The sequence below is a fragment of the Leucopleurus acutus genome, assembly GCF_964270905.1.
Source record: "Leucopleurus acutus genome assembly, chromosome: 13".
In the NCBI taxonomy this organism is placed as follows: domain Eukaryota; kingdom Metazoa; phylum Chordata; class Mammalia; order Artiodactyla; family Delphinidae; genus Leucopleurus; species Leucopleurus acutus.
In genome coordinates, this window is record NC_139155.1 from 27014186 (window position 1) to 27042109 (window position 27924).

Sequence of the window (27924 nt, forward strand, 5' to 3'; positions counted from 1 at the left end):
TCAAATTTGGATTTTTGATTTTTAAAAAACTTTTTTTCTAAAAGGGAGGCAGCTTAACACTAAGTATCTGCCTAGATATGAATGATATTTTGAAGACTTACCAGTTTTTAATTGTCCATTGTTTCCTAAACTGTATTTTTAGTTTCATTTGCTCTCTCTTAGGGAATGAAGGATGGCAGCACGCCATGCATTAAAAGCTGTTTTGGTGGATCTCAGTGGCACACTTCATATTGAAGATACAGCTGTGCCAGGCGCACAGGAAGCTCTTCAAAGGCAAGCTATCCTCCATGTTCAGCTGACAAATATGTTTGTAGGTGCCGTGTTACCAAGGCAGATCATTAGCTGAATGGATGGCCTTAAGGTGGCATTTCACCAGTTTACCATATATATAGGAACTGCCTTCGGCTTAGCTAGAAGATGTATGCATTGTAATAATCTTCCAGACATGGTTCTCTAAGCCTTTTGTTAGGTTTGGCCTTTTGATTTAGTCTTTTTGTTCTTTATGTGTATCTTTTTCTAAGTCGGTAGTGTAAATTTGGGAATGAAAACTCGAGACTCTGAAATGTGGAATAAGTAGCATTTGAAAAATCACAAATGAATCCTGGAATCACAAAACGAAACACACACATATACAAAGCCATAGTTCCGCTCACTCTTCTTCAGCTAAGATCTAACACTGAGTGTGCAGCTGCTCAAATAAAATTTAATTAAGGAACTTGAAACTTTAGAATTATTTCCGTTAACTAAACTTAATGCTTTTGAAGGTTAGAGATTGTCTTACATTTCTGATGCGTCACCACAAGTCTAGATACAAAATACATAATGAAAGCTTGGTAAAGTGAACTGAATGTGAATGTTTGTTCCTCAAAAAAGTACTCCTCAGTACAACAGAACTAGTAATGTTATTAAGCATCTCATCTTCAAATAATTTAGAGGAGTTTTCAAAATCAATAATAGCATGTGGTGCTTTATCATTTTCAAACCTTACAATATTCACATAGTATGCTGTTGTTCAGGAAATCTAGTGACTAGTATCACAGTGCCAGGTATTACGGCAAGAGATCAACACTGACTTGGCACGTTCTCAAGGAGCTTACTCTCCATTTGGGGCTTCAGTGAGTGTGAAGAGATTTTAGATCTGGTAGGTGTCATTTGGAAGCTGTTGACTTAGCCAGCAGTCATGACATTCATTTTACAGGTGGACAACAATATGTTTAAAGCCTGAAGTAAATCAGTTGGAGACGGGGACTTTCTCTTGACTCCTTGCCATGGTCTCTCTCAGACTTTCTAGGGAAAAGGATGTCTGTCGGTCAGTCTCCTCTCCTGTTGGACAAGAGCTTTTACTGCTTCAAAGATGAGCTTTCTGCTCTGGATGGAAAGAAGAATCTTATTTCTGGTGAACAATGAATGACATCTCTAAGTACCTCTGTAAACTATGAGCCGGCCATTCTGGAGGGGCAGGAGCCTACAGATTGTTCTCTCACTGACACTGGCAGGTTTCCATCCCAGAGAGATTGCTATACTGTCACTGCCAGTTTTCGTTTCTATAGAAACAAACAGACTAAGGGAAGTTGAGGGACTAGCAAAAAGAAAAGGTTTTTAAAATGCTCATTGAAAATGATATGATCATTTCAGTACTTAGACTTGTTCATTTTTAAGGTAATAGTTACGTTGAAGTATTCAGTTTCTTTTGAGAGATAAACTACCAAATTTAATGTGTTTTTCAGAAAAGCTACCATACAGATATTATAGAGATAATCATGATTATAATGAACTATTTAATCATATAAATCTATGAATGCTCTGAGTGAATTCTTAAAAATCTCTTTTCTGTTTTATTTGCTTGCTTATTTTAAATTATGGATAGTGCTTTATGCCTTATGTCTATTTGGGGCAGGTATAAGATAAAAAGCAACAGGGTATTAATATAAAAATTTTAATTGTAGGTAAATTATTTTTAGGTTAAAGCACTTTAGGACCAAGAAAATAATTTTTGTTTTGAAAGAAAGCTGGATTATCATGAATTCTTTCTCTGATACCTGATTGCCAGTTTAGGTTCCAAAAGCAGATTATGGAATCAAAAGTAGTTCAAAGGGAAAACACATTCCAGTTTGTAAAGATGGAATGTTTCTTTCTCCAAGTAGTTTCTGTTTGTAAACTTAGTAGCACATTAGGGCTTAGCCAGTGTCTAATTGGCTAAGAGGAAGGAAGAACTCTTGAGGTGTCCTCTGTTCTTTTAGTATAGGTGGTCAGACCCTGTCTAGGACATAGGCTGGAGTTCTTGTCACAGCCCTACTGCTGCCCAGCTGTGTACAGCTGAGCCCAGTCATTAATCCTCTAGGCCTGAGTTTTCTCATCTTCAGAAGGTTACACTAGTAGATAATCTCTAAGATAACTTTCACCTCTCATATTCTCTGAGTATGGTGGTTACTAAGTGTTGAGTTTTTTTGTTTTATTTTTGTTTTTTACTTCTTTACTAAAACCCTGTAGTAAAATTCAGTTAAAGTATAGAAGGCCCTTGAAAGGGTAGACTTTACAGCCTTTGGAGATGAAACAGTCCACAGGGTGTGGATAATCTGTAAGCAATTTTGAATAGATTATAAAACCTACTAGCCATAAAAACACTTACTCAGTGACTTACCCTTAATTTTCTGACCTTTGGCAAGTGCTACCAAATTAGATTTTATGGAGCTAGAATGTAAAAGTTGCCTATTGACACCTGAATTTTACTTTTCCAGGTTACGTGCTACTTCTGTAATGGTAAGGTTTGTGACCAATACAACCAAAGAGAGCAAGAAAGACCTCTTGGAAAGATTGAAGAAATTGCAGTTTGATATCTCTGAAGATGAAATATTCACTTCTCTGACTGCAGCCAGAAACTTGGTAGAGCAGAAACAAGTCCGACCCATGCTGCTGGTTGATGATCGGGCCCTACCTGATTTTAAAGGTAAGAGAAATTTGGAAAGATTTAAAAATTGGTTCTTCATATCTGCTTATAAATCATTCTTAAAACTGGATGTTTAGAAGTATTTAGTCAGATTTCCTCTGTCATCAGTAGTTTGAATCTAAATTGGTGTTTCTCAAATCTGTTTTGACTGCACTCCAAAATAAGTGAAACACATTACATAGAAATCCAGGATGTATGTATGTGTATTTGTATATGTTAAACAGTACTCTTACTTGTGAGATGTACTCTATTTTCCATTTGGTTTACTTAACTGTGTGACTTTGATACTGCTTAGAGTCCTCCAGATTAGTTTCAAAATCTACTAATGGATCATGGCCCACAGTTTGAAAAAACACAGGTTAAGATTTCTTTGAGTATTATAATCATCATTCCTGGAGCCATGGTATTAGTTTGATTATATGAGATAAACCAAGGTCAACTTGTTTAAAAATAGATTTCATTCTGTATGGTTTGAAGTTTTTGCAATGACCATGAAATATTTTCAATCAAGAGAAAATAAAACTTTTCTCTTTGGAAAAATTAACAAACTGGAAAAATATCCTTGTGTTATGAAGCTTTGCCACACTGCTTTTTGTAGGTGATACTCAGAGTGAAATACACAATATAGAAAAAGTGGGTATAAATACATCATTACAAAACCATGTAATGATTAGAGAACTTCAGCATGGATATATATAGTTAGGCAGAACCTCAAAACTTATACTATCAGGAAATATAACTGTATATCAATCAGAATTTGCAAAAAACAGAAACCAACTTTGGGTGAATTAAACAGAAAGTAAATTTATTAAAAGATCTGACTAGGGCTTCCCTGGTGGCGCAGTGGTTGAGAGTCCGCCTGCCAATGCAGGGGACACGGGTTCGTGTCCCGGTCCGGGAAGATCCCACATGCCGCAGAGCGGCTGGGCCTGTGAGCCATGGCCGCTGAGCCTGCACGTCCGGAGCCTGTGCTCTGCAACAGGAGAGGCCACAACAGTGAGAGGCCCACGTACCTAAAAAAAAAAGATCTGACTGCTGACAGGATATAAAATGGCACAACTCCTGCAGAGAGGAATTTGGCAGTAGCTCTCAAAATTGCATGTGAAGCAGTACTGCCTCTTGTAGGAATCTACCTCCAAGATGCAGTAACAAAAATGTGCAAGGACATATGAATAAGGTAGGTTGTTCATTATGATCTTATTTGTAATAAGAAAAGATTGGAAACAGCCCAAATGTTCATTGGAAGGGACTGATTAAAACTATGAAATGTCCACAAAATGGAATGCTTTGTAGCTGAAAGATAAGTAATGGCGAATTCTATATCCTGATAAGAGTGATCTTCATAGGATATATTAAGTGAAAAAATTATATGGTATAGAAAACCTTACACACTTTTATCTGTGTAAGAAAATGAGAGGAAAATGGATATAAATGTATTTGTCTTATATTTGTGGAAGGAAGCTGAAGGATGATAAATGAAAAACTAGTAAAAATGGTTATCTAAAGGGGGAGGGTGGGAAGAGGAGAGGTGATTTCTCTAAAAGTACGTTATTATCTAGTTTTGACTTTGGAACCATGTGAATATTTTACATATTTAAAAGGCAATTAAAAAGTTAAAAACAAACCAATCCCTGAAAACCAAAAACAGATTGAAACAAATGAACTCTATATAAAGTTGGTGACATAACCACTCAGAGAAAAGAATTACTTCACATGACTTTAAAATTCAGTATTTTGACAGTTCATTCATGGGGGGATCCATTCTAAGGATGAAAGAACTGCAAAGAAATCTAAAACTGCATTCAGTAGTATTAGTGTTATTAGTAGTGTTGATATTATTTTGTAATTATAGATGTATTATATGATAAAGTAGTAGTTATGCTAGTATTGTTAGTACTCCAGATTTTAAGTGTAAGTGAAAAGAGATAGAAATATAAAAATCAGATGAGGTATGTATTAATTTTGAATTAAAATATTATCAACTCCCTTGTTCTCTCAAAAAGTACATATTATCTAGATCTCCTACTAAAAAGGCATAGAAGCAGTGAAGCACAGTGGTCAGACTGGTGTCTACTATGGTTTCCCACTTTAGTTCCTTGGAGAAATGGGTGATTCCATTTCTCCAAGGAACTGGAGAAATGGGCAGGCGTTGTATGAGTCTGGGATAACTAATTGTTAGCAAGGAAACTATCGAAAACTAATAAGGTCATGCCTAAAGGACACTGAAGCCAATTTGAAGGGATAGTTTGAGCATCAAAAAGAATACTGATTGCAATAGATTGCAATGCATCATACGTATAAAAAGTTCAAAATGATATTCATCCCACAAAACTCATTGGTCACTATGGAAAATTGTTAGGGAAGTAACTCATTCTGAAAATGGATAAACGAAACAAGCATTTATCCTGCCTTTCCTATTTTAACTATATTTTATAGTAACTAAACATTTGATGAGGGTAAGTTCTTTATAGAAGAATTATAGCTAGTAAATGCAAAAGGAATGCCAGAATTAGAAAATCACCATTTGGCAAACCCTAGTGACAAAGTGAGAGAGTGGCATGGACATATATACACTACCAAACGTAAAATAGATAGCCAGTGGGAAGCAGTGGCATAGCACAGGGAGATCAGCTTGGTGCTTTGTGACCACCTAGAGGGGTAGGATAGGGAGGGTGGGAGGGAGGGAGACGCAAGAGGGAAGAGATATGGGGATATATGTATGTGTATAACTGATTCACTTTGTTATAAAGCAGAAACTAACACACCATTGTAAAGCAATTATACTCTAATAAAGATGTTAAAAAAAAAACAAAAAGAAACAAACCCTAGTGAAATAGGCAACAATATCAATAGATTTTAAACACATTAGGTGAAGAGTTGATGGGGAACTTCAAAATGGAGGAATCAGGCTGACACCACTTGAACCTATTGATCAGTCTTAACATCACTGAAAGTAGAACACACAGAACTCTTGTGCTTTGTGATGTGATATAATTGGAAATTCATGGCATTGCCTATAAGTACTCTTGCCTAGTAATTGAATGTGAACTTATGAAGCCTCTAGATTCAATTACTGGTTTATAGGAAATAATAAGAGTAAAGGAATAAATTAAATAATATCACAAGCAATCAGCCAAATCCAGAATGTGGGACCTTTTCCAAGATTAATGATCTAGTTGCTCCAGTAAGTGGAGAGGAATGTTGCTATAGAATGAGAGGTAAAGGATAACAATCAAATACAATATATGGACCTTGTTGGGTGCCAATTACATATCAGATGTGAAAAGACATTTTGAGACATTTGGGGAGATTCAAATGTGGACTAGATATTGAGTGATATTAAAGAATTATTTTAACTTTGTTGGTGTAATAATGTTAAGGTGGGGTTTTTTTTAGGTCTTTATCAGTTAACGATATGTACTGAAATATGAAAGGGTGAGATGATACTGGAATATACTTAAAAGACTTTAAAATATGTAGAGAATGGTAAATAAGATTGGCAAAACGCTGATGACTGCTAAAGCTGGGTGATGGGTACATCAGGGCTTATTATGAGCTAGTCTTTCTACTTTTTAATATTTTTTAAATGTCCATGACAAAAAGATAAAAGCCTGTAGCCCACAGAACTAACTGCCCAGGGGAGCTGGAGGTTCGCCTCGGGGGCTGTGCGCTGAGGAGCGGCGTGCGACATCTCATGCAGAGCTGATCCGGTGCCCTCAGTGTCCCTGCTGAACACTGACCTCTGCAGCTTGCCTATTCACGCCAGTAGCTCTGGAGATTGGAAGTTCCAGCTAGCACTGCTGCCTCAGAATTTCCAGTGAGGTTCTCCCTGCTACTTTATCTTCCTAGCTCCCAGTTTAAAGCCCGGGGTTGGGGGGGTGCTTTTGATTGGCAGAACCTCTGTCTCAGGCCAGTACCCATAGCTGCAGAGGCTGGAAAATAAGTATCTGGTGTTTTCACCCTCTCAGGAGAGGGTGAGCTCTGCTCCTTACTAAGCCTTATGAGCTAGTGGATTCCCTAATTATGAAAATGGTATTCAGAAACTGGGCTACGAAAAACAATGACAAATACATTCTACAATCAGTGTATTTATATTTCTGAGTTAGCTGAAGTACTACAAAACAATTTTTTATTCAGATTTTTTACTTTATTTGAAGAAAGTTTCTAGTTGTGCAGTAGTGAGCTGGAGTTGACATATATAAGCACAATCTCTGGTCTGGAAGAAATCTTTATTTGATGTAAGACTAAACTTGCAACATGTTTATATACATGAAAATACCCAAAGTAGATAGGTTTTTGAAGGGAATGGAAATATCTTGGCTAATATTGAATATCTTAGCCAGTGGTAGATGGAGATAATAAAAAGAACACATAAAACTCCAACTCTTAACTGTAGCCATTGATTTTATTTTCTTCCTTTAACAAACTTTAACCAGTTACTCGATACTCATGGCTGCTGGTAAGGAGGAAATTGGATATCTTGGGTATCTGCTTTTTCTACTTCTTCCCCTCACATTTTGGTAGAATCGATAATGAGAATGCTTAAAGGCAGGCAATAAGAGAGGCAAATAGGAATCGGCATATGGATAATGCACAGACACTTCAATCAGTTTTAATAACTGTGATGGTGGAAGTACTTGTTTGGTTCTTGATCTAAAGTCTTGTCATCAGGTACCAAGGCCTTAAAACATGCTTTAATTATAGAATAATATTTGTGAAACTAGAAGTGGATTAGGTATTATTGTAGAAAACTATAGACCCTACAGTGCATTCCATATTTATCATGATGGTGTTAGCCTCAGCTGTATCACCTAGAGAGTCTATAATTTCCCTTGCCTGTTAGGTTTTCAGTCCCTCATCAGTTGCTATTGATCTGATAGCTCATAGAGAACTGTGGCTCTTCTTGTTGATTTTAATCAGTAAAGCTTTTTGAAGTTAGAAATTGTTGCTTGTTTGAGAACATCAGGTTACAAGTTTCAGTTTAGATCTTCTAGTTATTCAGTAGCTGTAAGACCATGCAAAAGGAATGTACAGAAATACTAGGAGACCTTTTTTTTTTTTTTTAAGTTATAGCTGATACTTTCAAAGTACACTGGGCAGGATAATCTCTTAAACTTCAGATTATTGGCTACAGCAAAAATTTGTACTTGATTGACTAAAACTACTTTATCATAAAATGTGACATTACTGTTAATTGCATTTTTCAATAATTTTTTCTTTCCATTCCCAGGAATACAAACAAGTGATCCTAATGCTGTGGTCATAGGATTGGCACCAGACCATTTTCATTATCAAATTCTGAATCAAGCATTCCGGTAAGTCTTCAGCTGTTTATTTTTCATGTGATCATATACTCCCTTCTTCTCTTCTTAAGTCTTTGTTGTGTAAGGTTATACGTAATTTACTTTCTGGCCACCTAGATTGTAGGTGTACAGATACCTTAAAGATCACTTCAAGATCAACATTAAATATTTATTACTGTCTTCCTTAGTTTTTTAAAAATAATCAATATGTTAAAACATGATGATCACTGGGGTTTTTCTCGTTCATAGGATCAATATTCTGGGGCAGAAATTCATAATCAAATTGTAAATCTAAAGCTAGGAGTTTTATCTTTCATTATCACTCCTGTGATTCTTCACTGACTATGATCTCTGAAGGAAAATAAGATCCAGGCTAATTCACCCAAAACAGTAAATGTGATTCTTCCTCCAGAGAGAATCCAGGCTATCGAAAAAAGTTGGCACGTTTGACCACACTTTCAAAGAAATTATTCGACGAGTGATAATGGTAGTCTGATCTGTGATTGTGGCAGTAGGGATGAAGAAAATGAGATTCTGGTATTGTCAACATGACTTGATGGACAGTTGGGTCAAGGGGGTGAAGAACAGTGAGTCAGCATCTAGATATCTAACCTAAGTGCCTGTGATAGAGAACACTCCTTGTGTGGGTTCAGGAGGTGATGAGTAGGGTGGGGCTCTTTGAACTGTGGGCTATATAAGTGGAGGGGTTCCAATAGCTGTTGGTAGAAATTGAGGAACCACAACTAACATGTAAAATGTTATAAATCTTCAATTGTGTGTGCATTTTACCTGTATGAACTTTTTACTGCTACTTCCAAAAGGCAGACTGCATACTGGTTCTCATACTTCCTAAACTAAATTGGATCAGAATTTATTCGCAAGTCTACTCTAGAGTGAGATTGTGATTTTTTTCCCCTCGGATTTTTCATTTTTTATAGATTTTTCATTTTTCATCTTGCCTTTTGCTTCTTGTTGAACATTAAACAGTGTAATTTGCCTTTAAATTTATGACAAGTTAAGTAGTCCTACATACTGCATAGATGTACATTGAACTAACTTTAAAAAGAATTTCTTTAATATCTTGGTAAATTTTTGGAATTTAACATCATTTTCTTACCAGTATGAAGATATTCAAGAATCATTCTAACTTACACTTGATGTAGAATTCACTTCTTGATGTATATGTTCTAGAATCAAAATGTTAAAACTCACTACAAGGTTCACACATCTGGGCACATTATTTGATCTTGAAGATGGCTACCCTGTGTACAATCTATGTGGCCAGAAGTAGCCCTTTGGGAACAGTCACCTTTTTTCCATTTGCACATTAATCTTAGATCCTCGGTTATGAAAACTATGGCTACTGAATGTACTTTTATTTGTGACTCTCTTAGTTACTGTGACAGTCAAGCTTTTGTTTAAATAAAAACAAATTCACTTTTTATAATTGCTCAGTAGACATTATTTCCCAGAGATCCACTGTTGTGCCAGATTGCTTGAGTATTAAAATTTCTTCACCTACTTCAGTTTTCTACTCTAGCTTCTTGGGGGACAGGGGGCAAAGGGATTATCTCACCAGCTCCTTAAGGTTTATAACTATAACCAAAACCAGTTTTCATTTGAAATAGAGAACCTGCTATTATATCTTACTTCCAGATTTACCCCCTGCTACATTTTATTCATTTCTGAACCACAGAATTCAAGGAGAAGGTATTGATTGATTTTAGCTGGTAATTTGGGAAGGACCTAATATTTAATAGGAAGTTGGGAGGTCTCTGTCTTAGATAAATACTAGACTCAGGGTAATAAAAATGTGTGTTGATGTAATACTGACTTTGTAATTGTTTGCATGCTGTCTAATTAGCACACTTCCCTAACCATATTGATTTTTTTAGACACTACATTTTAAAGCATTACAGTGCACTTATAAGTCAACTCTAATTTCACAAATGCCCTTAACAGCTGGGTGGAAAGTTAACAAAAGGATTTTAGGTCTTGCCCTTCTTTGCATATTGATGTCTCCACAGAAACTATGCCTTCCAACCAATGACTACAGCTGTTTGGGTTGTGACATCTCAAATGCACCGCCAATTAGTTAAATTACTATTCAGGTTCTTAATGAGGATAAACATTGGATTTTAAACCCCGTTGCATATCTGCCTTGAATACCAGCTTTAGGGGCATATTGCCTTCAGGCAGATACATGAACCTTCCACATTACACTCCTCTTATTTACTGTATTTTGAGTGGGTAGCCCCCCTGACATGCATAGTATGCTCTGTCTACAAAAATGTCTTAAATGTCTGAATAAAATTGAAAACACTGAATTTTAAAGAATTGATTTTGGGGAAGGATGTGAACCACTTATAGGGGATAGATGTGATTCGGGCTTGGGTTCTATGAAATGTTCAAATCCTGAGAACCATGGATGGCTTTTTACCTTTTACCTAATACTAAAAGGTACAAAGTGTAATATAATGAATACCCATATGCCTGTCAATTGGTTTAAGAAACACAAGTTATCAACACGTTTGATAACCCCTGTGTATCCCTCCTCAGTTTTGTCAGCCAAGACCCAAAAGTAATCAGGATTGTGAATTTCTGTTTATCATTGTCTTGCATTTCTTTATACTTGTAACACATACGTAGGTATTTCTAGACTATATGTAGTATTATCTTGCATGTTTTATACTTTATGTGTGCATCAGTTTGCTTTCTTCCCTAGAAGTAATGTATGATTCATCAATATGAATGCCTATAACTCCATTCATTTTCACAGTTGTAGTACTAGCTTGTAGCAAGGTCTTTTTTCATCTTCTGACCTGTTAGGGAAAAAAAAGCATGAGCATTTCAGTAAGGGACCAATTTTAATTAAATTCTATTCAGAGAAAGCCTACCTGGGCAAGCAGATCACTTAATCTAAATGAACTTGGTATTAACAAGACTAAAAAATATCTAACCTCAAAATTAATACATCCTCCCAGAATAGACGCAAAGGTAGAGAATGGACTTGAGGACGGGGCCGTAGGGTAGGGTAAGCTGGAACGAAGTGAAAGAGTAGCATTTACATGACCAAATGTAAAATAGATAGCTAGTGGGAAGCAGCTGCATAGCACAAGAAGATCAGCTCGGAGCTTTGTGACCACCTAGAGGGGTGGGATAGGGAGGGTGGGAGGGAGGCACAAGAAGGAGGAGATACGGGGATATATGTATACGTATAGCTGATTCACTTTGTTGTACAACAGAAACTAACACACCATTGTAAAGCAATTACACTCCAATAAAGATGTTAAAAAAATTAATATGTCCTCATTGTGGAAATTTTCAAATGCTCAAAAAAGAAACATGAATAAACAAAATTACCTGTGATTCTCCACCTAAGAGAACAACAGTTAACATTTTAGCATATAGCTAGTTTATTTGTTTCCACGCACATATATATTTAGACAAAAATGAGAGTGTATACATACTATGCGATAATTGCCTTTTAAAAAGCCGACAATATATTGTGCATGTTTTTCTGTATTCTTAAATATTCTTCTAAAACATATTTGATTCCCAGAGCATATTCCACTTCAAAAAATGCAATAAATTGTGTAGCCATGTATTTCTGATTGTTAGTTATTTCCAGGTTTCATGAGTTAGTTTTTTATAAAAAACTTCTGAATGTGTTTGTTAAGCAATATTTATATTTCCGTAACATGTTTTCTCAGAAGTACAGTTGCTGGATCAAAGGAATTTTGGGAAAAAACTTCATGGAAATTGCTTAACTTAATAGTTCACAGAAAAGAAAATTTTTCTACATTAAGAGCAGCTGCCCTCCAGCTTCTTGAGGAGCTTATTAAAATGTTGTTACAATTGAAGATAAGTGACATCATATAACTTTCACATTTAAATGCGGAGATGAAGACTGCTTAAGAATAATGTTTTGAAGCTTTGCTAATGACTTCTTTCCTATAATTGTTACAAGGTACGAGAATCCTCCAAAAGTCTTAGAGGTGCACAGAAATTAGTTTCTCATGTGTTTGGGGAAGAGATTCTTATCCCCGTAAATGGTTTCTGTTGAATATTGGATTGCTTTCTTTTCCCCTTCTCATTAAGAAAAGAATAAAAAGTTTAATTACTAATGTATTCAATTCCTTACAAAGGGAAGAAGGGAAGGGGAGGGGAAAAATCAACAATAATGGCCTCAGTTACTGCATTTGTATAGCAGCTCCTGAATCTTTTCTAAGAGTCCTGGGCATAAGGAATTCTAGAACAGTGTGGCAGTAGGGCTTAAATTAGAAATATTTCTGTGAGCTGTTTCCATTTTGAAAGGGCTGACTGCTATGCAATCTTTTTAATTAAGGTCCAGACTATAAAAATAAAACACTCTGGAGATGAGAAATTGTTGAAGACTTAAGAACTTGAGTTATTTAAAGCGTTCCATTAGTATATGCAGAACTTTATATGCCAATTTGAAGATCACAGAATACAGAATTGAGTTTAATATTAGTCACTACTCATTATTTAATTAACTGGGGAGATTCTTTTATGATCAAGGCAACTCTTGCTACTCTAAATAAAAGCTTTAGGTGAATAAACCACATAAATATATTGTTACTGATCTTTTAAAATTGATGTATAACATACAATAAGGTGTACAGATTATCAGTGTACAACTCAATAAAAATTGACACATAGATATACCTGTGTAACCCCCACTCTGATCACGAGACAGAACATTTCCAGCGCCCTAGAAGGCTCTCTGTCCCAGTCAATACCACCCCTTCCTCAAGGTAACCACTACTCTGACTTCTATCAATATTGCCAGTTTTTGATCTTCATATGAATGAAATCACACAGTTGTAGCATTTTGTTTTGGGTCTGTTTTTGAGATTTATCCAAATTGTTGCATGTAGCAGTACTTTGTTTTTGTTTATTTTTGTTGTTGTGTAGTAGTCTATTGTATGTATATTCCACAATTTATTCAATTGTTAATGGACATTTGGATTTTCCAGTTTGGGCTGTTAAGAATAAAGCTGCTATGAACATTCTTCTACATGTCTTTTGGGGACATATCCACTCATTTCTCTTGGGTCTGTATCTGGAAGTGAAATTACTGGATAATAGGATAAGTACTTGCTTAGCTTTAGTAAATATTGCCAAACAATTTTCCACAGTGATTATGTGGAGTCATATGTTATGACCCACCAGCTATGAACAAGAGTTCCAGTTGCTCCACATTCTCACCAGTCTCTCGCTAGTCTATATCACTGTAGCTATTCTTTCTGGTGTGTATAGTGGTATCTTACCGTGTTTCAATTCGTGTTTCCCTGGTGAGTAATATTGAAGCCTTTTCATATACTTATTGGCTATTGGATAACTTCTTTTGTGATCTGCACATTCAAGTCTTTTATCGCGTCTGATTGGGTTATAGTTTTCTTAGTGATTTGTTGGGGTTGTGTATGTGTTATGTACACGTGTCTTTGGTTGGATATATGTACTGCAGATGTCCTATCCCTGCCTGTGGTTTGCCAGTTCATTCTTTTAACAGTATGAGAACATGAAGTTTTTAATTTTGATGGAGTCCAATTTGTCAATATTTTCTTCTGTTATGCCTAAGAAATTTTTGCCCACCTCAGGGTCATGAAGATATTCTCCTGTGTTTTCTTCTGCAAGCTTTATTGTTCTACCTTTAGCAATTAGGTCTAAGGTCTGTTTTGAATTAACTTTTGTGAATTGTGTGAAGTAAATTTCATTTTTTCTTTACAGATATCCAGTTGCTTCTGCAACATTTATTGCGTAGATCAATTCTTTCAAAAGCCTCACAGAATTGCAGTGATGTTTTAGTGCTTTGACATAAATCAAGTGACTATATATGTGTGGCTCTGTTTCTAGATTTTTTATCTATACTTGTGCACTTCCACAGTGTCTTGAATACTGTAGCTCTATAATAAATCTTAAAATCTGGTAGTATACATTCTTCAACTTAATCTTTTTTAAGATTCTACATCGTTTCCATATAAATTTTGGAATCAACTTGTCAATTTCCACAAAAAAAACTCACTAGGAGTTTGATTGCTACTTTATTAAATCTGTGGATTTGGGTAGAATTTACTGAACAGTAATGTGTCTTCCAGTCTATGAAGATGGAATATATCTCCATTTATTTAGATTTTAGTCTTACATTCTTCAGCAGTGTTTTGCTGTTTTTAGAGTGTAGGTCTTAGAAATTTTGTTGAATTAATCCTTGTATTTCATGTTGTTTGATGTGATTATCAGTGGTATTTTGTTAAATTTCACTTTTAATTGCTTGTTGCTAATACATAGAAGTATAATTGAGATTTTGTATGTTAACCTTGTATTCATGACCTTCTTACATTCACTTGGTAATTCTAATAATTTATTTATAGAATCTTTTGAATTGGATTTTCTACATGGACAGTTGTCAACCACAAATAATGACAGTTTTACTTCACACCTACCAATCTTTGTATTTTCATTTCTTTTTCTTGCTTTATTACACTCTCTGGGAACTACAATACCAGATAGAAGTGGTGATAGTAGGTAGCCTACTATTAATGAGAAAATTGCTGTGTCAGTATGATATTGGAGATATTCTGGGGGTTTCAGTTAAGTGTTGATGGGATTTTCTCTTGATATATTTCATGATTTGCTATTGTTTTAATTTGAACTTTTGGTAGTTGGTGTTTGTCAGGTTGATTGGTATTAGTTTTAAATGTATTGAATGTCAAGATTTTGGCATCACCTCATTCATTTGTTCTCAACTGGGGACATTTTTCCTCCCCAGGGGACATTCAGCAATGTCTGGAGACATTTTTGGATGTCACAACTGGGGGAAGAAGAGTGCTACTGGCATCTAGTGGGTAGAGGCCATGGATACGGCCAAACATCCCACAGGTATAGGACAGATCCCCCCACATAAAGCATTTTTCAGTTAAAAAATGACAGAAGTGTTGAGAGTGAAAAGACCTGATCTGATTCAGTTTCTTCATTTGATAAGAAACCGGGGCCCACAAATGTGAAGTGATTTGTTGTTACCTATTTTAAGTAGCACAGACACTACACTTCCTTATTTATGAATAAAAATAATTGTCATTACTGTCAGATAGATAGCATGAAAAAGTTTGCATATATCATCTCTATTCCCCAAGAAGGTAAGCGTTATTCCGCATTTTATAGATCAGGACACTAAGGCATACAGTGCTTCATGCATTAATTAACTTACCCGATAAATATTTAGTGAAAGGTACCAGGGTTTGTTTTTGGTTTTGTTTTGGATTTTTTTTTTTTGGAAGTAAGAAATACAGTGATGAGTAAAACTAATGGGCATAGTGGAGATTGTAAGCTAGTGAGGAAGACAAACCAAACACAGTTGAGTAAGGATTATAAACTATAGGAAGTGATATAAAGGAAAAAGGGGATGAGATAGAGATGAAATGTGAGGAGGAAGTCCACTTTGCAGGGAGATTGGGAATGGCTCTTTGATGTGCTGACATTCAAGCTGGGACCTGACAAGTGAGCAGAAGATAGCTGTGTGCAAAGTATGGGGCTCTGTTTCAGGAGGAGGGAACACCAGGTGTGGGGGCTGAAGCAAGAAAGACTGTGTACATTTTTGGTACTTAGTCAGTGACGGGGAAGGTGACTTGAGATTGGAGATGCTGACAGTGGCCAGGTAAGGCCAGGCCTTACAAGCTTCGGTAAGGACTTTGGGTTTTATACTCTTTGCAATGAGAGGTTCTTGAAAGGTTTTAAGCAGGGGAGGGACACGATCCCATCTGTACTTTTAAAACTCCCCGTATTGCATGTACGATGGGTTGGAATAACAGGGGAAGAGTAGAAAGCAGAAAGATGAGTTAAGACTATTGCAGAGGTTCGCCAGAAGGAGTAAGACCATTTTGAGAAAGTTTTGTTTTTGTTTTGGACTTGGAAGTGACTGGATTTACTAATAATAGGGATGTGGAAGGGTGAGGGAAAGTGAGAAATCAAGGATGATTACTAGTTTCTGACTTGAGCAATGGGGCCAATTTACTGAGTTGGGAAAGATTGGGGGAGGGTCGTTTTGGGGGGGTGGGAAGAAAAGGACTCAATCGTTCGATGTCAGGCATATTAGGTTTCTTACTTAAGCTGCCGTGTAATTTCATTTCCACATTCTCCATCTTCAGCAGAAATGGTGAAAAGTTGATCATTTTTTCTAAAAAAGTGAGTTTATTTGGAAGAGTGCTGGATTGGTTTTCTGGAGTTCTGGGTTCCCGCTCTCCTTGGTCTTGGCCAGCATCACAAGGTGATCTTCTCTTCTGTAAAATGGGCGTGTTGGACTTGGTATTCTTTATGGTCCCTTTCAGTAACGTACTGTGACTCTGAATTTAAGTCATCCCCTTAGCTTTTCTCTCACTGCTCTGCCTAACATTTTTATAATGTGGTCCAGCTCCCTGGCTAGGACTTTTTATAGTTTTTTTCCTTTGCCTACATGGAATTTATAGCCATGGATTTTTGCATCAGGCCTTCTTTATGCCTTTTTTTCTTGTATCGTGCACCTCAGTGGGCTTATAGTTAAATAGAGACAGAAGATTCTCAGATTTCTTCCCGATACATTACTTCCGGTAACAAAACAACCAACTTTTTTTTGCCCTGTCTAGGAAGTGTGAAAACAGTCCCAAGTATTGGGGTGTCTATTTTCTTACATTTTGAAAATGTTTATACAAAAATCTTTTAATCTGCGTCCTTGAAAATATTTACCTTTCAATCTATCCTGAACATGCCTTGGCTCTTCAAAGAGTCAGTAAAGCTTATGCTGAACGTAGAAGAATGACAGAAGCAAGAACCACTTCCCTGAGAGATGCCTGTCTTCTCCAAGCTCCTGAAGAACCAGTTCCCATTTAGAGAAATGTAGAGGAACCCACGGTTTCAGCCCTTCCAGAGAAGGCACGGGAATTAAGTACACACGTCAATCGAGCTGATAAGTCTCATCCCCAGTTAATATATAATAAAATATTAACAAAGCTAAGTCAGATGGGTTTTTAGTTTAGCTGTGTAAGTGGAGAGCAATTTCGAGGTCTGTTGCATAAAGAATTCCAGTTCCATGGTAGAGTAGCAAGTAAATGGGATTGGGGGCAGAGTGACAAGAGGGTAGATAGATAAACCACCCGTTATTATCTCGTTGCTATCAGCTGTGGTTCTTTAAGGCCAACATAGTGGCCTTATCAGGTTTCCTAACAGTTGGATTTTAAGATCTACTTTAAGAAATAAATTTGTATTACTATTAGTGAATAAATTTGAAGGATCCGTCCTGTGCTGTGAGCAATTCATAGTAACTAACAATAAGGCCCTGTAATAGTCCGGTATTGGTTTTTACTTAATAAAATATTTAATCATAAATGTCTGAATCCTGCATCTCCCACAGGAAGGCATTTCCATGCCCACTGACAAGAATAATTTAGCAGTTTCATAGTTGAGCGCTTAATTACTCATAATTGTGAAGGGTGAGATGTGATGAATTCTTCCTCGATGGACATACTAGATATTTAACTAAGTAGATGACTTAAATTAAGCTAAGTGAGATCATTTATTACATTGGTTAAAAGCAGTTTAAGAAGAATATCATGTCCTGCATTCGATTAGATGATATGTGTGTGACTCTCTCTGCTGTGTGACTTACAGGCTGCACTGTTGGGATGGTTGGCAGATGTTTTTGGATGGGGGTTGGTGGGGGTTTTTTTAGATTTGTTATGTTTTGCCTGAGTAAGTAATGAGGATCCTTGACTATATGTAGAGTTTAGTTCTCTAACAAGAAAACTCTTTATGCCCTTTCGGTTGGTGTGAGAGTATTTGTCCTACATCAGGAAGAAGGAAAGGACTTGACAGTATAGGCTCACCCTTAAGCCTTACTGCTGTGTCCTTCAGGGAAGACAGCCTGATTTGCAAAGTAACGCCCGAAGCAGTCAAAAGGTAAAATGAAGAGGGAAAGATACAAGCAGAAAGTATTTGTAAAATGGTCTATGAAATTTCTGAATTCGAAAGAATCATATTTTGGAGCAGAGGAAAGAGGAAACCAGGTATTTTAGGAGCTAGCTGAACATGTCACTGCAGCATCAGTTGAGTCGTGTTGTAAAAGGGTCAGGAGCCTCCTGCTTACCATTAGGGAGGTTTGAAACAACTTGTCTCATTAAGTTAAGCTTCTTCCCTCAAGTGTCTTATTTAGCTTTACTTCCCTTAATTCTCTTTCTATGGTGATTTGGGTAAAATGTCTGAAACCACTAAAGGTAAAAGGTTGAAGCAATCACAAATTTAATCTATCACCTTTCTTTAGTGTATCTGACTGTAATTCTCAGCAGTTCCTAGCGAATTCATTAGAAGACAGCAAGTCATTAAAAGTTAATAAGAAACTATTCGTTTCTGTGAGTGTGAATAAAACCACTTTGTAAGTCTGACATTCTTTTCCAGTCATAGAAACCTTGCTTTTAGCCAATTTCCATTTTCTCTGTCTCTCTAGGTTGCTCCTGGATGGGGCACCTCTGATAGCAATCCACAAAGCCAGGTATTACAAGAGGCAAGATGGCTTAGCCCTGGGGCCCGGACCATTTGTGACTGCTTTAGAGCATGCCACAGATACCAAAGCCACAGTCGTGGGGAAACCAGAGAAAACGTTCTTTTTGGAGGCATTGCGGAGCACTGGCTGTGAACCTGAGGAGGCCATCATGATTGGAGATGTAAGTAGAAGAGCCCAGGAAATGCCCTGGGCTTACCTGTCATGCTGGGAGGAGCCAACTTCAAAGCACTGCTTTGAGACACAAGCAGGCTCTTATTGGTGATATCAGATGGTAGTAAGAGGCTACCCATAAAACAGGCTTTCCAGTAGTTGTTTACTGGTATTCTAAAGAACTGAAATATTGATTATTTCTGACATTCTTCGTAGTGTGATGAGATATATACAATTCAAAAGACCATCAACTGCAAGGCAATTAAATGCTTTATGTGTCTTTTTGAAGAAAACTTCTACATAGATTTAGACTTTTTTGACTATTCCTTAATGCAAAGAACACCTATACCCAAAGAATTCTCCCATTATTGATTTTTTTGCTAGTATATGCTTTATGGAAGAACTTCCCAGTCTGTGTGCCACAAATAGCTAAAGATATCGATTGCCTCAGGCCTAGGAGTGGCAGGGCTGAACCTGGACAATCGGGGGCCCTACCCAGTGGGCCCTCCCTTTCCTTGTTCACTTTTTCCCTCCTCCCTTCCTCCTGTCCCTCTCCCCCATCTCCCCTGCTTCAACAAGGCAAGTTTAGATGCACAGAAAAGGTTTTAAGTTAGACCTTAAATGAAGATTTTGACATTTTAAGACTCATTTCCAAGGGCTGTTGTTGAATAATATGAATGATTTTTAAGGGAAAAACTTTTCTTTGGGTGTGATCTGAATGAATCCTGCTTATACACATGAGATGGTAGGATTGATTTTATTGATGATGTTTCTTCCAGTTTTTGGATTTTTGTTACCTTGCATTTGTCATCACAATTAGCCAAGTATATTTACCCCTATCTTGATTAAGAATTGGAAAACAGAAGCTTCCCTTTGAAACTGATCTGTTATTCCTAAGTGTGAAGTGAATATCAGACAGTCTCAGAATCTGTTTAAGTACACTGATCTGATTTGATTCCCCGTTAGGGACGATTGGATGGAAAGTAAGGATAATGTTACGTGGACAGCACAAGAGCTGTCTTCTGAACCTAGTTCATTCACTGTCCTGCAGTTGGATCATTTACCTTAAAAGCTGCCAAATGATAGAATACTTTTTTTCCATGATCTGTTTTAAAAGGAAATAGATGTACATGTGGCAAAACATGAAGCACTGTAACTGCTTTTTATGTTTGGTTACTAGGATTACTACTCTGTTTTTTACCTCTACCTCTATTACGCTTCCCTTTTCCAGTGGTATGCTCCTTCAGACATGGGTTTATCCTTTTTTACACCTCCTTCTCTTTCATTTTAAGGAAAAAAACATGGGATTACAGTTGGCCATCCTGTCCTAATAAATCAGATCAATTGGTCAGTTTTGTTGGCAGGCTCACTGATGACACTGGACTAAATGCTTCGTTGTGCTTTTCTAGGATTGCAGGGATGATGTTGGTGGGGCTCAGAATGTCGGCATGCTGGGCATCTTAGTCAAAACTGGTATGTATCTTCAGTATAATATTCTGTTTCTCTAAAACAGAATGGTAGAATACACAACTGCTTAAAGAACAGTCTTTGAAGAAATGGCAAAGCCCACTGAGCATTTTAATTCTCTTTCTGCCACAAAGCAAAAATAAAATGGGCTTAGGATTGCAGGGAAAAAAGACAATGTGAAAGGGCCCATGCTGTGCAAAGCTAGGAGGATCAGATCAGAGTTCAGAGGTATTTTAACAGTTACACAGAGATAACCATACACAATTGACCATTAGCATTTGTATGATTTTCTGGATATGCAAATCACCAAAGTTGACCAGAAGACCATTGATAGTGGGGCTCTGTAAAAATATGTTTTCTTTTTGCACCAGCTATAAGATGTTTATCTTTTTAGCGACTGGCTAGCTAAGTGATATGATACTTTGTGTTAATGTTTACATTTTTTAAAAAAACACACAAAAAACTTTTGTCTTTTCACTTACTGTTTTAGTAACAATTTCCTGTACCAAAATTAGGTAAACCGGGTGTGGTCCCTCAAATAAATTTAAGGAAAGGGAAAGAACCTAATGGAGGAGACTCAGCTAATACGGTATCATGGCAACAGTGGACCAATTAGATGTCCTGGGTCTTGGTCTCAGCTCTACACTGACTGTGAGACTCTGGGCAAGGCCCTTCACCTCTTTGGGCCATTTACGGATGATGGGGCTGGACTGGACCCTTCTAGCTCTCACAGTATATGAGTATTACACTGTGCAGTTTTCCTGTGTGGAGTGTGATTAATGAAGTCCTTTCAAGGTAAGGAAAGAATAGTCATGAGAGTTGTGTGGGCTTGTGTGCTGTTGCGCTAGGAACTTGATGAGCCTTTTCAGATAAAATGAAAAGGTCTCCCCTGCACCTGCCCCCAGCTGGAACCTGCTGAGCTTAAAACTAATAGCACGTGTTTGAGGATGACAGCCAGGAGTCTGGTCCAAGAATTGTCATCGGGCTCTTATCAGTTAAATAGCAGATAGGTGGTTCCATGGATGGCTCTGTGAGTTCATATGCCTGGCTTCATACAGGCTGTTCAGAAAAGGGAAGATTTAAACACTAAGTCACAGACGAGCTGCCACTGGGAAATTTTTTAGATAGAGTATATTTACTCATGACTGTGATGTTCAAGAAAATGTGGTTGCATAGAAGCTATTTTGAATTTAAAAACAGAAACAAGAAAACATAGATGTTGCTACAATTGAATAAGAAGTATTTTCCAGGCCCTGTGTGAACAAAGAATGGGAACAGTCTTCTCATGCTGGGCGTCTGGAGTGAACCAGTGGAGCCTTGCAGATACTGACTCCAGTCACTCTAGAATTAATAGTATTGTGTTTTCACATTTCTAATTCAAAATGATCACCGTCTTCCCAGAAACATGCCCTTTGATGGAAGCAAAAAAGAGGATATATCAGGGAGTCAGGAAAAATAGCCACAATCCTCATCCTCCCCTGTATCTGAATTTTCAGACGCTTGGCATTCCTCATCATTTTATGATCTGCTCATTGAGGAAACCCTCAGCTAACTATTTTCCTCTCGGGTATTGTTCCCATGAACATTTCCTTTCTTTAGGTCACATAACTAAGGATTTGCACCAAGTATGAAAACTGGTCCTATGCCAGGGTCTTGTAGGCCCAGCTTCCCTAGCTGGTCTCCATTGGCTCTGCCTTCTTTTCTGACTGGCAGTTGGTTGTTGTCAGCCTGTCACAGAGGCATCCAGTTAGTCTTAGAGAAGCCAGCAGCTCCACACAATCAAATCTAAAATGTCTAACTTAGAAACGTAGCTAAGTCCAGCTCGTGAAAACAGGCCCATTTGTACTGTTCATCTTTGGTCAGAAAAAAGTCCCAAGTAAGCCCACTGTTCTGAAAGCATAGAGAGCAGCTGGCTCCACTCATAAATTTGAACTCAGTGCAGTGAACAATTGCTGGGTTTCCCAGTGTTTGAAAATTACCACAGAGATTTTAAATTATTCAGTGATAGTCTTGAGCAGTTTTGTTTCTCAGTAGTAGCACATAATAGATGCTCAATATACATTTGCTCCACGATTTGTTAGTAAAGACTTTTTTTTTTTTTTTTTTGTGGTACGGGGGCCTCTCACTGTTGTGGCCTCTCCCGTTGCGGAGCACAGGCTCCGGACGCGCAGGCTCAGCGGCCATGGCTCACGGGCCCAGCCGCTCTGCGGCATGTGGGATCTTCCCGGACCGGGGCACGAACCTGTATCCCCTGCGTCGGCAGGCGGACTCTCAACCACTGCGCCACTAGGGAGGCCCCAGTAAAGACTTTTGACTAGCCATAACTAGAATCTGTTTCTGTTTAGCATGTAAAACAATCACCTAGAAAAGATGGGATCAGCCTTTGTCCACTGTTGTCAACATGGCTTCCTGCATTCTCCCTCCATTCACCATTTATTCGTCCAGGAGAGTATAGACTGGCACACTGAGTCAGGCCTGAGCGATGGGGGCCTGCTTCATTCACTCAGCCAACGTTGTTGAGCATCTGCTATATGCCAGACACAGTGCAGGTTGCTAGAACTATCACCCATTCATGAGCCACTGTGTCAATTTGTACTTTGTAGAAACCCCACTTGCAGAGCCAGACTAAGCAAAAGCCTTCTGGAAGCTCATGGCTAAGAAACCTGACTTTCACGCATTTGCCTTTAGACCACTGGCTCCAAGAAGGGGGTGGTATAGCAAAAGTTAGTCATTAACTTACCTATGAGAACAAGCAGAAACCTTGCAGAGGAGTTTATACTCAATGGGATTTAAGCTAGAAAAAACTAGCAGTAGAGTTTGCTGTGTGGACCATACTGTGGACAGGTGCCTTGAGGACGCTAAGGTAAGTTAGCTTTGTACGTTAGGTGCTGGCTCCTTTCCTGTAGGAATTCACAGTCAGCAAGACAGGACAGGAAGCATCTTCACTACCACATTGTCAAGTTGGGGAAGGGGGGGGGGGTTTCAGGCTTGGTGTTTGCTGAACAAAGCCTCTTAAAGAGTAGTTACAGAAAACAGAAGGGATTTTAGAAAGTGGTGGGTCTGTTGTTGGGGAACCCAGATTTAGACAGAGAATACTGAAAAATGCAGAAGAATAAATAGCAGAGATCACAGAAAAGGGGATGAGGGAGCGAGGAGAAAGGGCAAGTGCAGAGGCAGCGCTGAGACTACAGGGCAGTCGGCCTCGTTCCCCCAAGGCCCCGTCTAATACAGTGTTCATCCCTCCCTTCCTTCCTTGCTTCCTTCTTTCCTTTCTTTCTTCCTAAAATGCCGTGGAATGCTCACCATGTGCTAGTCATTATGTCAGGTGCTGGGAATACATTGGGGAACGTAACAGACATAGTCCCTGCTCTTAGAGAACTTATAGTTTTAGATGTGAGGCACACATTAAACAAATAAATATATAATTACGAATTGTTATAAATATTGTGGAGACAAAGAACAGGGGAGAGAGAGAGAGAGAATAACAGGGAGGGGATCTCATTTGGATGGGAAGGTGGGACTGACCCGAAGCCTGAAGGAGGTTGTCGTTGAGAAGAATGTTCCAGGCAAAGGGAGTGGCAGGTGTGTCCAGCACAGGACTGCAGCTGGTGAGAGAAGCACGTGCTAAGGTGAGGGGTACTGGGCCTGGTGACTGAGGGGCCTGGTAGGCAACAACAGAGATACAGGGTTCTTTCTGAAGGGCATTGGAACACATTAAGGGTGTTTAAACAGGGGCCGTGCATGGTCTGACTTACATTTGTAAGAGTCTGTGACCATGCTGCACTGTTCAGTTGTGGCCCTTGAATTGCAGGGTCCAGGGAAAGTTCGGCAGCAGGCCCACCTGTCAGTGCCCTGCCGGGCAGCCTGTCCTGCCGGCCTGCCTGTGAGCACTGTGAGCACCCATCTCTCCTCCCCTCCCACCCCCGGGCGCCCTCATTTGCCCGCTCACAGGGCTCCTGTTCGGCAGCAGCTCATGCTGTTTCCAGTCACCCTCTGAAACTGACAAGGCCTCTGCCCTGTGGGGTCTGGGCTTTCGTTTAAAAGCACTGATTTATTCACCATCCCTATCTGTAGGGCTGCTGGGGGAAGAAAATGATTTCAACAGCTGAGGAGATTCGAAGGCACCCTTAGCTCTCAGGTGACCCAGTACCTGTGACTGTCCATCATGAAAGACCAGAGGGCCTGGGAAATGCTGAATATGACCTTGCTTTGAATTGCCTCATGGCATTCCTGAAGCCTGGATAAAAGGTGCTTTGGGAGCTGTGGAGACCTTGATTCTCTCATCATTATAAGGGTGGTCTCTGGTGTCCCAGGTGCTCATGGGGTGTGATTAATCTGGTGTTCTACCAGTAGCCTTTGTTCACTGGCTTTACTTTCTTTTTTTTTTTTTTTGTAGTTTATTTTACTATTGTTATTTTTTTATATCTTTATTGGAGTATAATTGCTTTACAATGGTGTGTTAGTTTCTGCTTTATAACAAAGTGAATCAGTTATACATATACATATGTTCCCATATCTCTTCCCTCTTGCATCTCCCTCCCTCCCACCTTCCCTATCCCACCCCTCTAGGTGGTCACAGAGCACCGAGCTGATCTCCCTGTGCTATGCGGCTGCTTCCCATTAGCTATCTGCCTTACATTTGGTAATGTATATGTGTCCATGCCTCTCTCTAGCTTTGTCACTGGCTTTACTTTCATTTCAGGGAAATATCGAGCAGCAGACGAAGAAAAAATTAATCCACCTCCTTACTTAACTTGTGACAGCTTCCCTCATGCCGTGGACCACATTCTGCAGCATCTACTGTGAACCATTATGTGAATCAGAAGCAACTTGAAACGCAGCTTTTCATTGTCTGGAAAGAATCCCTCAACAACTTAATGCCAGTGCCACTTAATGACAGAGAGCACTCAGCCCTGGTCACCATTTAACCCTCTTTTGTTGGGCAGTAATTAGAAAGAAAGGTATTGAATTGCAGCCAGACACCAAGCCTGGCTAATCCCTTTTGTCTTTTTTCCGTAAAAGAAGATGAGATCCAAAGAAAGGGAAAGCTGAGATTTTGTGCCATTCCTTTTAAAATATTCATCAGGTTAGCGGCGCTGGGGAAGAGTCTCCTGCAGGGAGCCTGTTCTCTGCTGTCTCCTCGCTGGTAAATTGGAGGGGTTCAGACTCTGAATAAAGTAGAATGGTGTTTTTTAAGTTATAAAGTACTGAATTGAAGAGTGCATTAGGCTGTAGTTTTAATATTGAGTTCAACTGTGAAATCCATCAGAAGTGCCAAGTAGGGTACAGGACAGAAGAAGCAGAATAAAGTGTCCTTTAGCCCAAGTGAAGGAGTGAATTTGCTTTAACAGATGTTGAAAACTAGATTAGCTACTGTATTATTCCCAGCACGGGTGACTTCTTTTTCTCTTCGTTAGCCAGAGATGAGTAATTTAAATTTAGAACCTGGTTTTAATTTAAAATAATATTTCCATTAATAACCTATTCATTGCAGATACCTATTATACTGTGTAACAGTTGTTTTGGAAATTTTATGTAAAATTAAAACTATCAGTATTTTACAGATGTTTTAATTAGACATTGTTATTAACAGGAACAGTGCAGAAACTAAAATCAAGCCTTTAATGTCTTATAGACCATGCATTTTTGAGGCTAGTGTCCACCCGGGTCCTATTAACTGTACATTTGCAAGATTTCATTATTTTTGCCTCTGACACTATGGGAAAAATCTTTCAGAAGCTATTGGGACAGATTCAAGCTTTTATGTACTTGGTTACTAGGGCTGTAAAATGAAATCTCGTCTTGCAGCATGGATTCTTCTTCTCATGTTAAACCCACCAAAATGAAGGGGACTAAATAGGTAATGATTTTCTTAGTGCATTTGCATACTGTGATGATCCTGGGCCTTTGCAATTGTTTTACTGGGCTCTTGGGCACTGGATTATTAGCTTGTAATTGTCCATTATCGTGGTGCTCACCTTACTGAAGCGCACAGCAGTGTTAATGAGCTCTGGGTTTTGATGCTTGTTTAGAGATCAGCTTGGTCTTGGATGGGAGGGAGTAAAGCTAAATAAATGGCCGCTTCCTCTCCTTCTGGTTGTTTGGTGAACACTTTTCTTGTTTTTGCAGATGCCCCAACCTAGTCCTTACGATCCTAGAGTGCAGAAGACAGATGTGCTAGGGTACCACCCCAGATCAGGAGGAGGAGTGCAGTGACTGGGGCACAGAGCAGGGAGCCTGGCCAGCACTTCCCTTTGGTGACCTGGGGCAACTCCCCTAGCCACTCCTGCATCCTTTGCCTTCTCTGTAAAGTGGAGATACCCCACCACGTAGGTTTGTTGTGAGGGTTAAATGCACAACCCGTATATCAAGGACTTTAAATAGAATCGGACGAATGTTAAGTGTTGCCTGTTTGCGATGATGACACAGATGTAGCAGGAGTATCTGCATTTAACAATCCGGAAAAGGTTGGTAGAATTCATCTCTACCGTCAGTTCAGTGGGGAAAGTCTTCCTGAGAATTAAAAAAGAGAGACATTTAAATTCCTTCAGGCCGGAGCCACACAGAAAAGCCCAGCGTGCAGGCAAGAGGGGCTGCTGGGCGTGTTCACCAGTGGCCTGTTCCCCGGCACCTGGGTCACTGATTCCTTGGCCCAGGCGTTATCAAGGGTTTGCTAGCTGCTGTGTGCGAAGTGCCTGCTAGGAAATAAACATTGAAGAGAAGGATTTTGCCTGGAGGGCCCTTACTAGGTGAGGAGCTAAGGAGAATACCTAAGGCAGTGTGCAGACTCTGTGTCTCCCTTTTCTGTGACGTGGTCCTGACCACAGGATGGAGTGAAGTGTTCCCTCCTTCGTGCCATGGAGCAGTTGTTAGATTGTACTTAGGTCTTCAAACGTCTCTTCTCCCCACCAGACAGGACTCTGTGTTACAACACAGATGGGCACTCAGGCCGTCACCAGACAACTCAAAATTAGCTGTAAATATTATAGGAATTGAATGCTAGAGGGTATAGCTATGGGTAGGGAGGAGAAAATGTTTCATTTTAGACTTGCTGCTCATAGGGGAGGCCCGTTAGGCACTTAAATAATGGCTCTGATGCTCTGGAGACACGTTAGAGCTAAAGCCAAGCTGTAGACATCACTGATGGGCAAGTGGCAGGAGGGGGTAATCCCGCTGCGTGTAACGAGCCAGCCAAGAGAAACGGCTGCTCTACTTCCCTCCATTCTCGCTTGGCCCTCTAGGCCATTAAAATCTTGGCTATTTTATTTACATAATAAACATTATATAGGACTTTCTAACTGACCTGTCCACGGTATGAAGTTCGTGAGGATAAATAGAAATCTTGGTTTAGGTCGAGGTTACTGTAAACATTCCCAGCTCAGCTGGTTGGTTTGCCTTGGGCCTCCTGGAGGAGATTGAATAACCGAAGTACGTAAAGGACTTTATTTTCCAGCCATTACATTTCAGGGGCTGTCTTGTGGTGCTGACCCCAAGGATAGTGTTGG

The 27924-nt window shown here is 38.9% G+C and overlaps 1 protein-coding gene across 1 annotated transcript; it reads left to right on the forward strand.

Annotated features, from left to right (window-relative positions):
- Window positions 1-172: 172 nt before the first annotated feature.
- HDHD2 (haloacid dehalogenase like hydrolase domain containing 2) lies at window positions 173-27924 on the forward strand (the record flags this gene model as incomplete). Its single annotated transcript, XM_082852706.1, has 6 exons — window positions 173-273; window positions 2739-2947; window positions 8178-8262; window positions 18746-18962; window positions 20362-20425; window positions 25122-27924. 6 exons carry the CDS (start codon window positions 173-175, stop codon window positions 25223-25225), a joined length of 780 nt encoding a protein of 259 aa, XP_082708832.1. The 3' UTR covers window positions 25226-27924.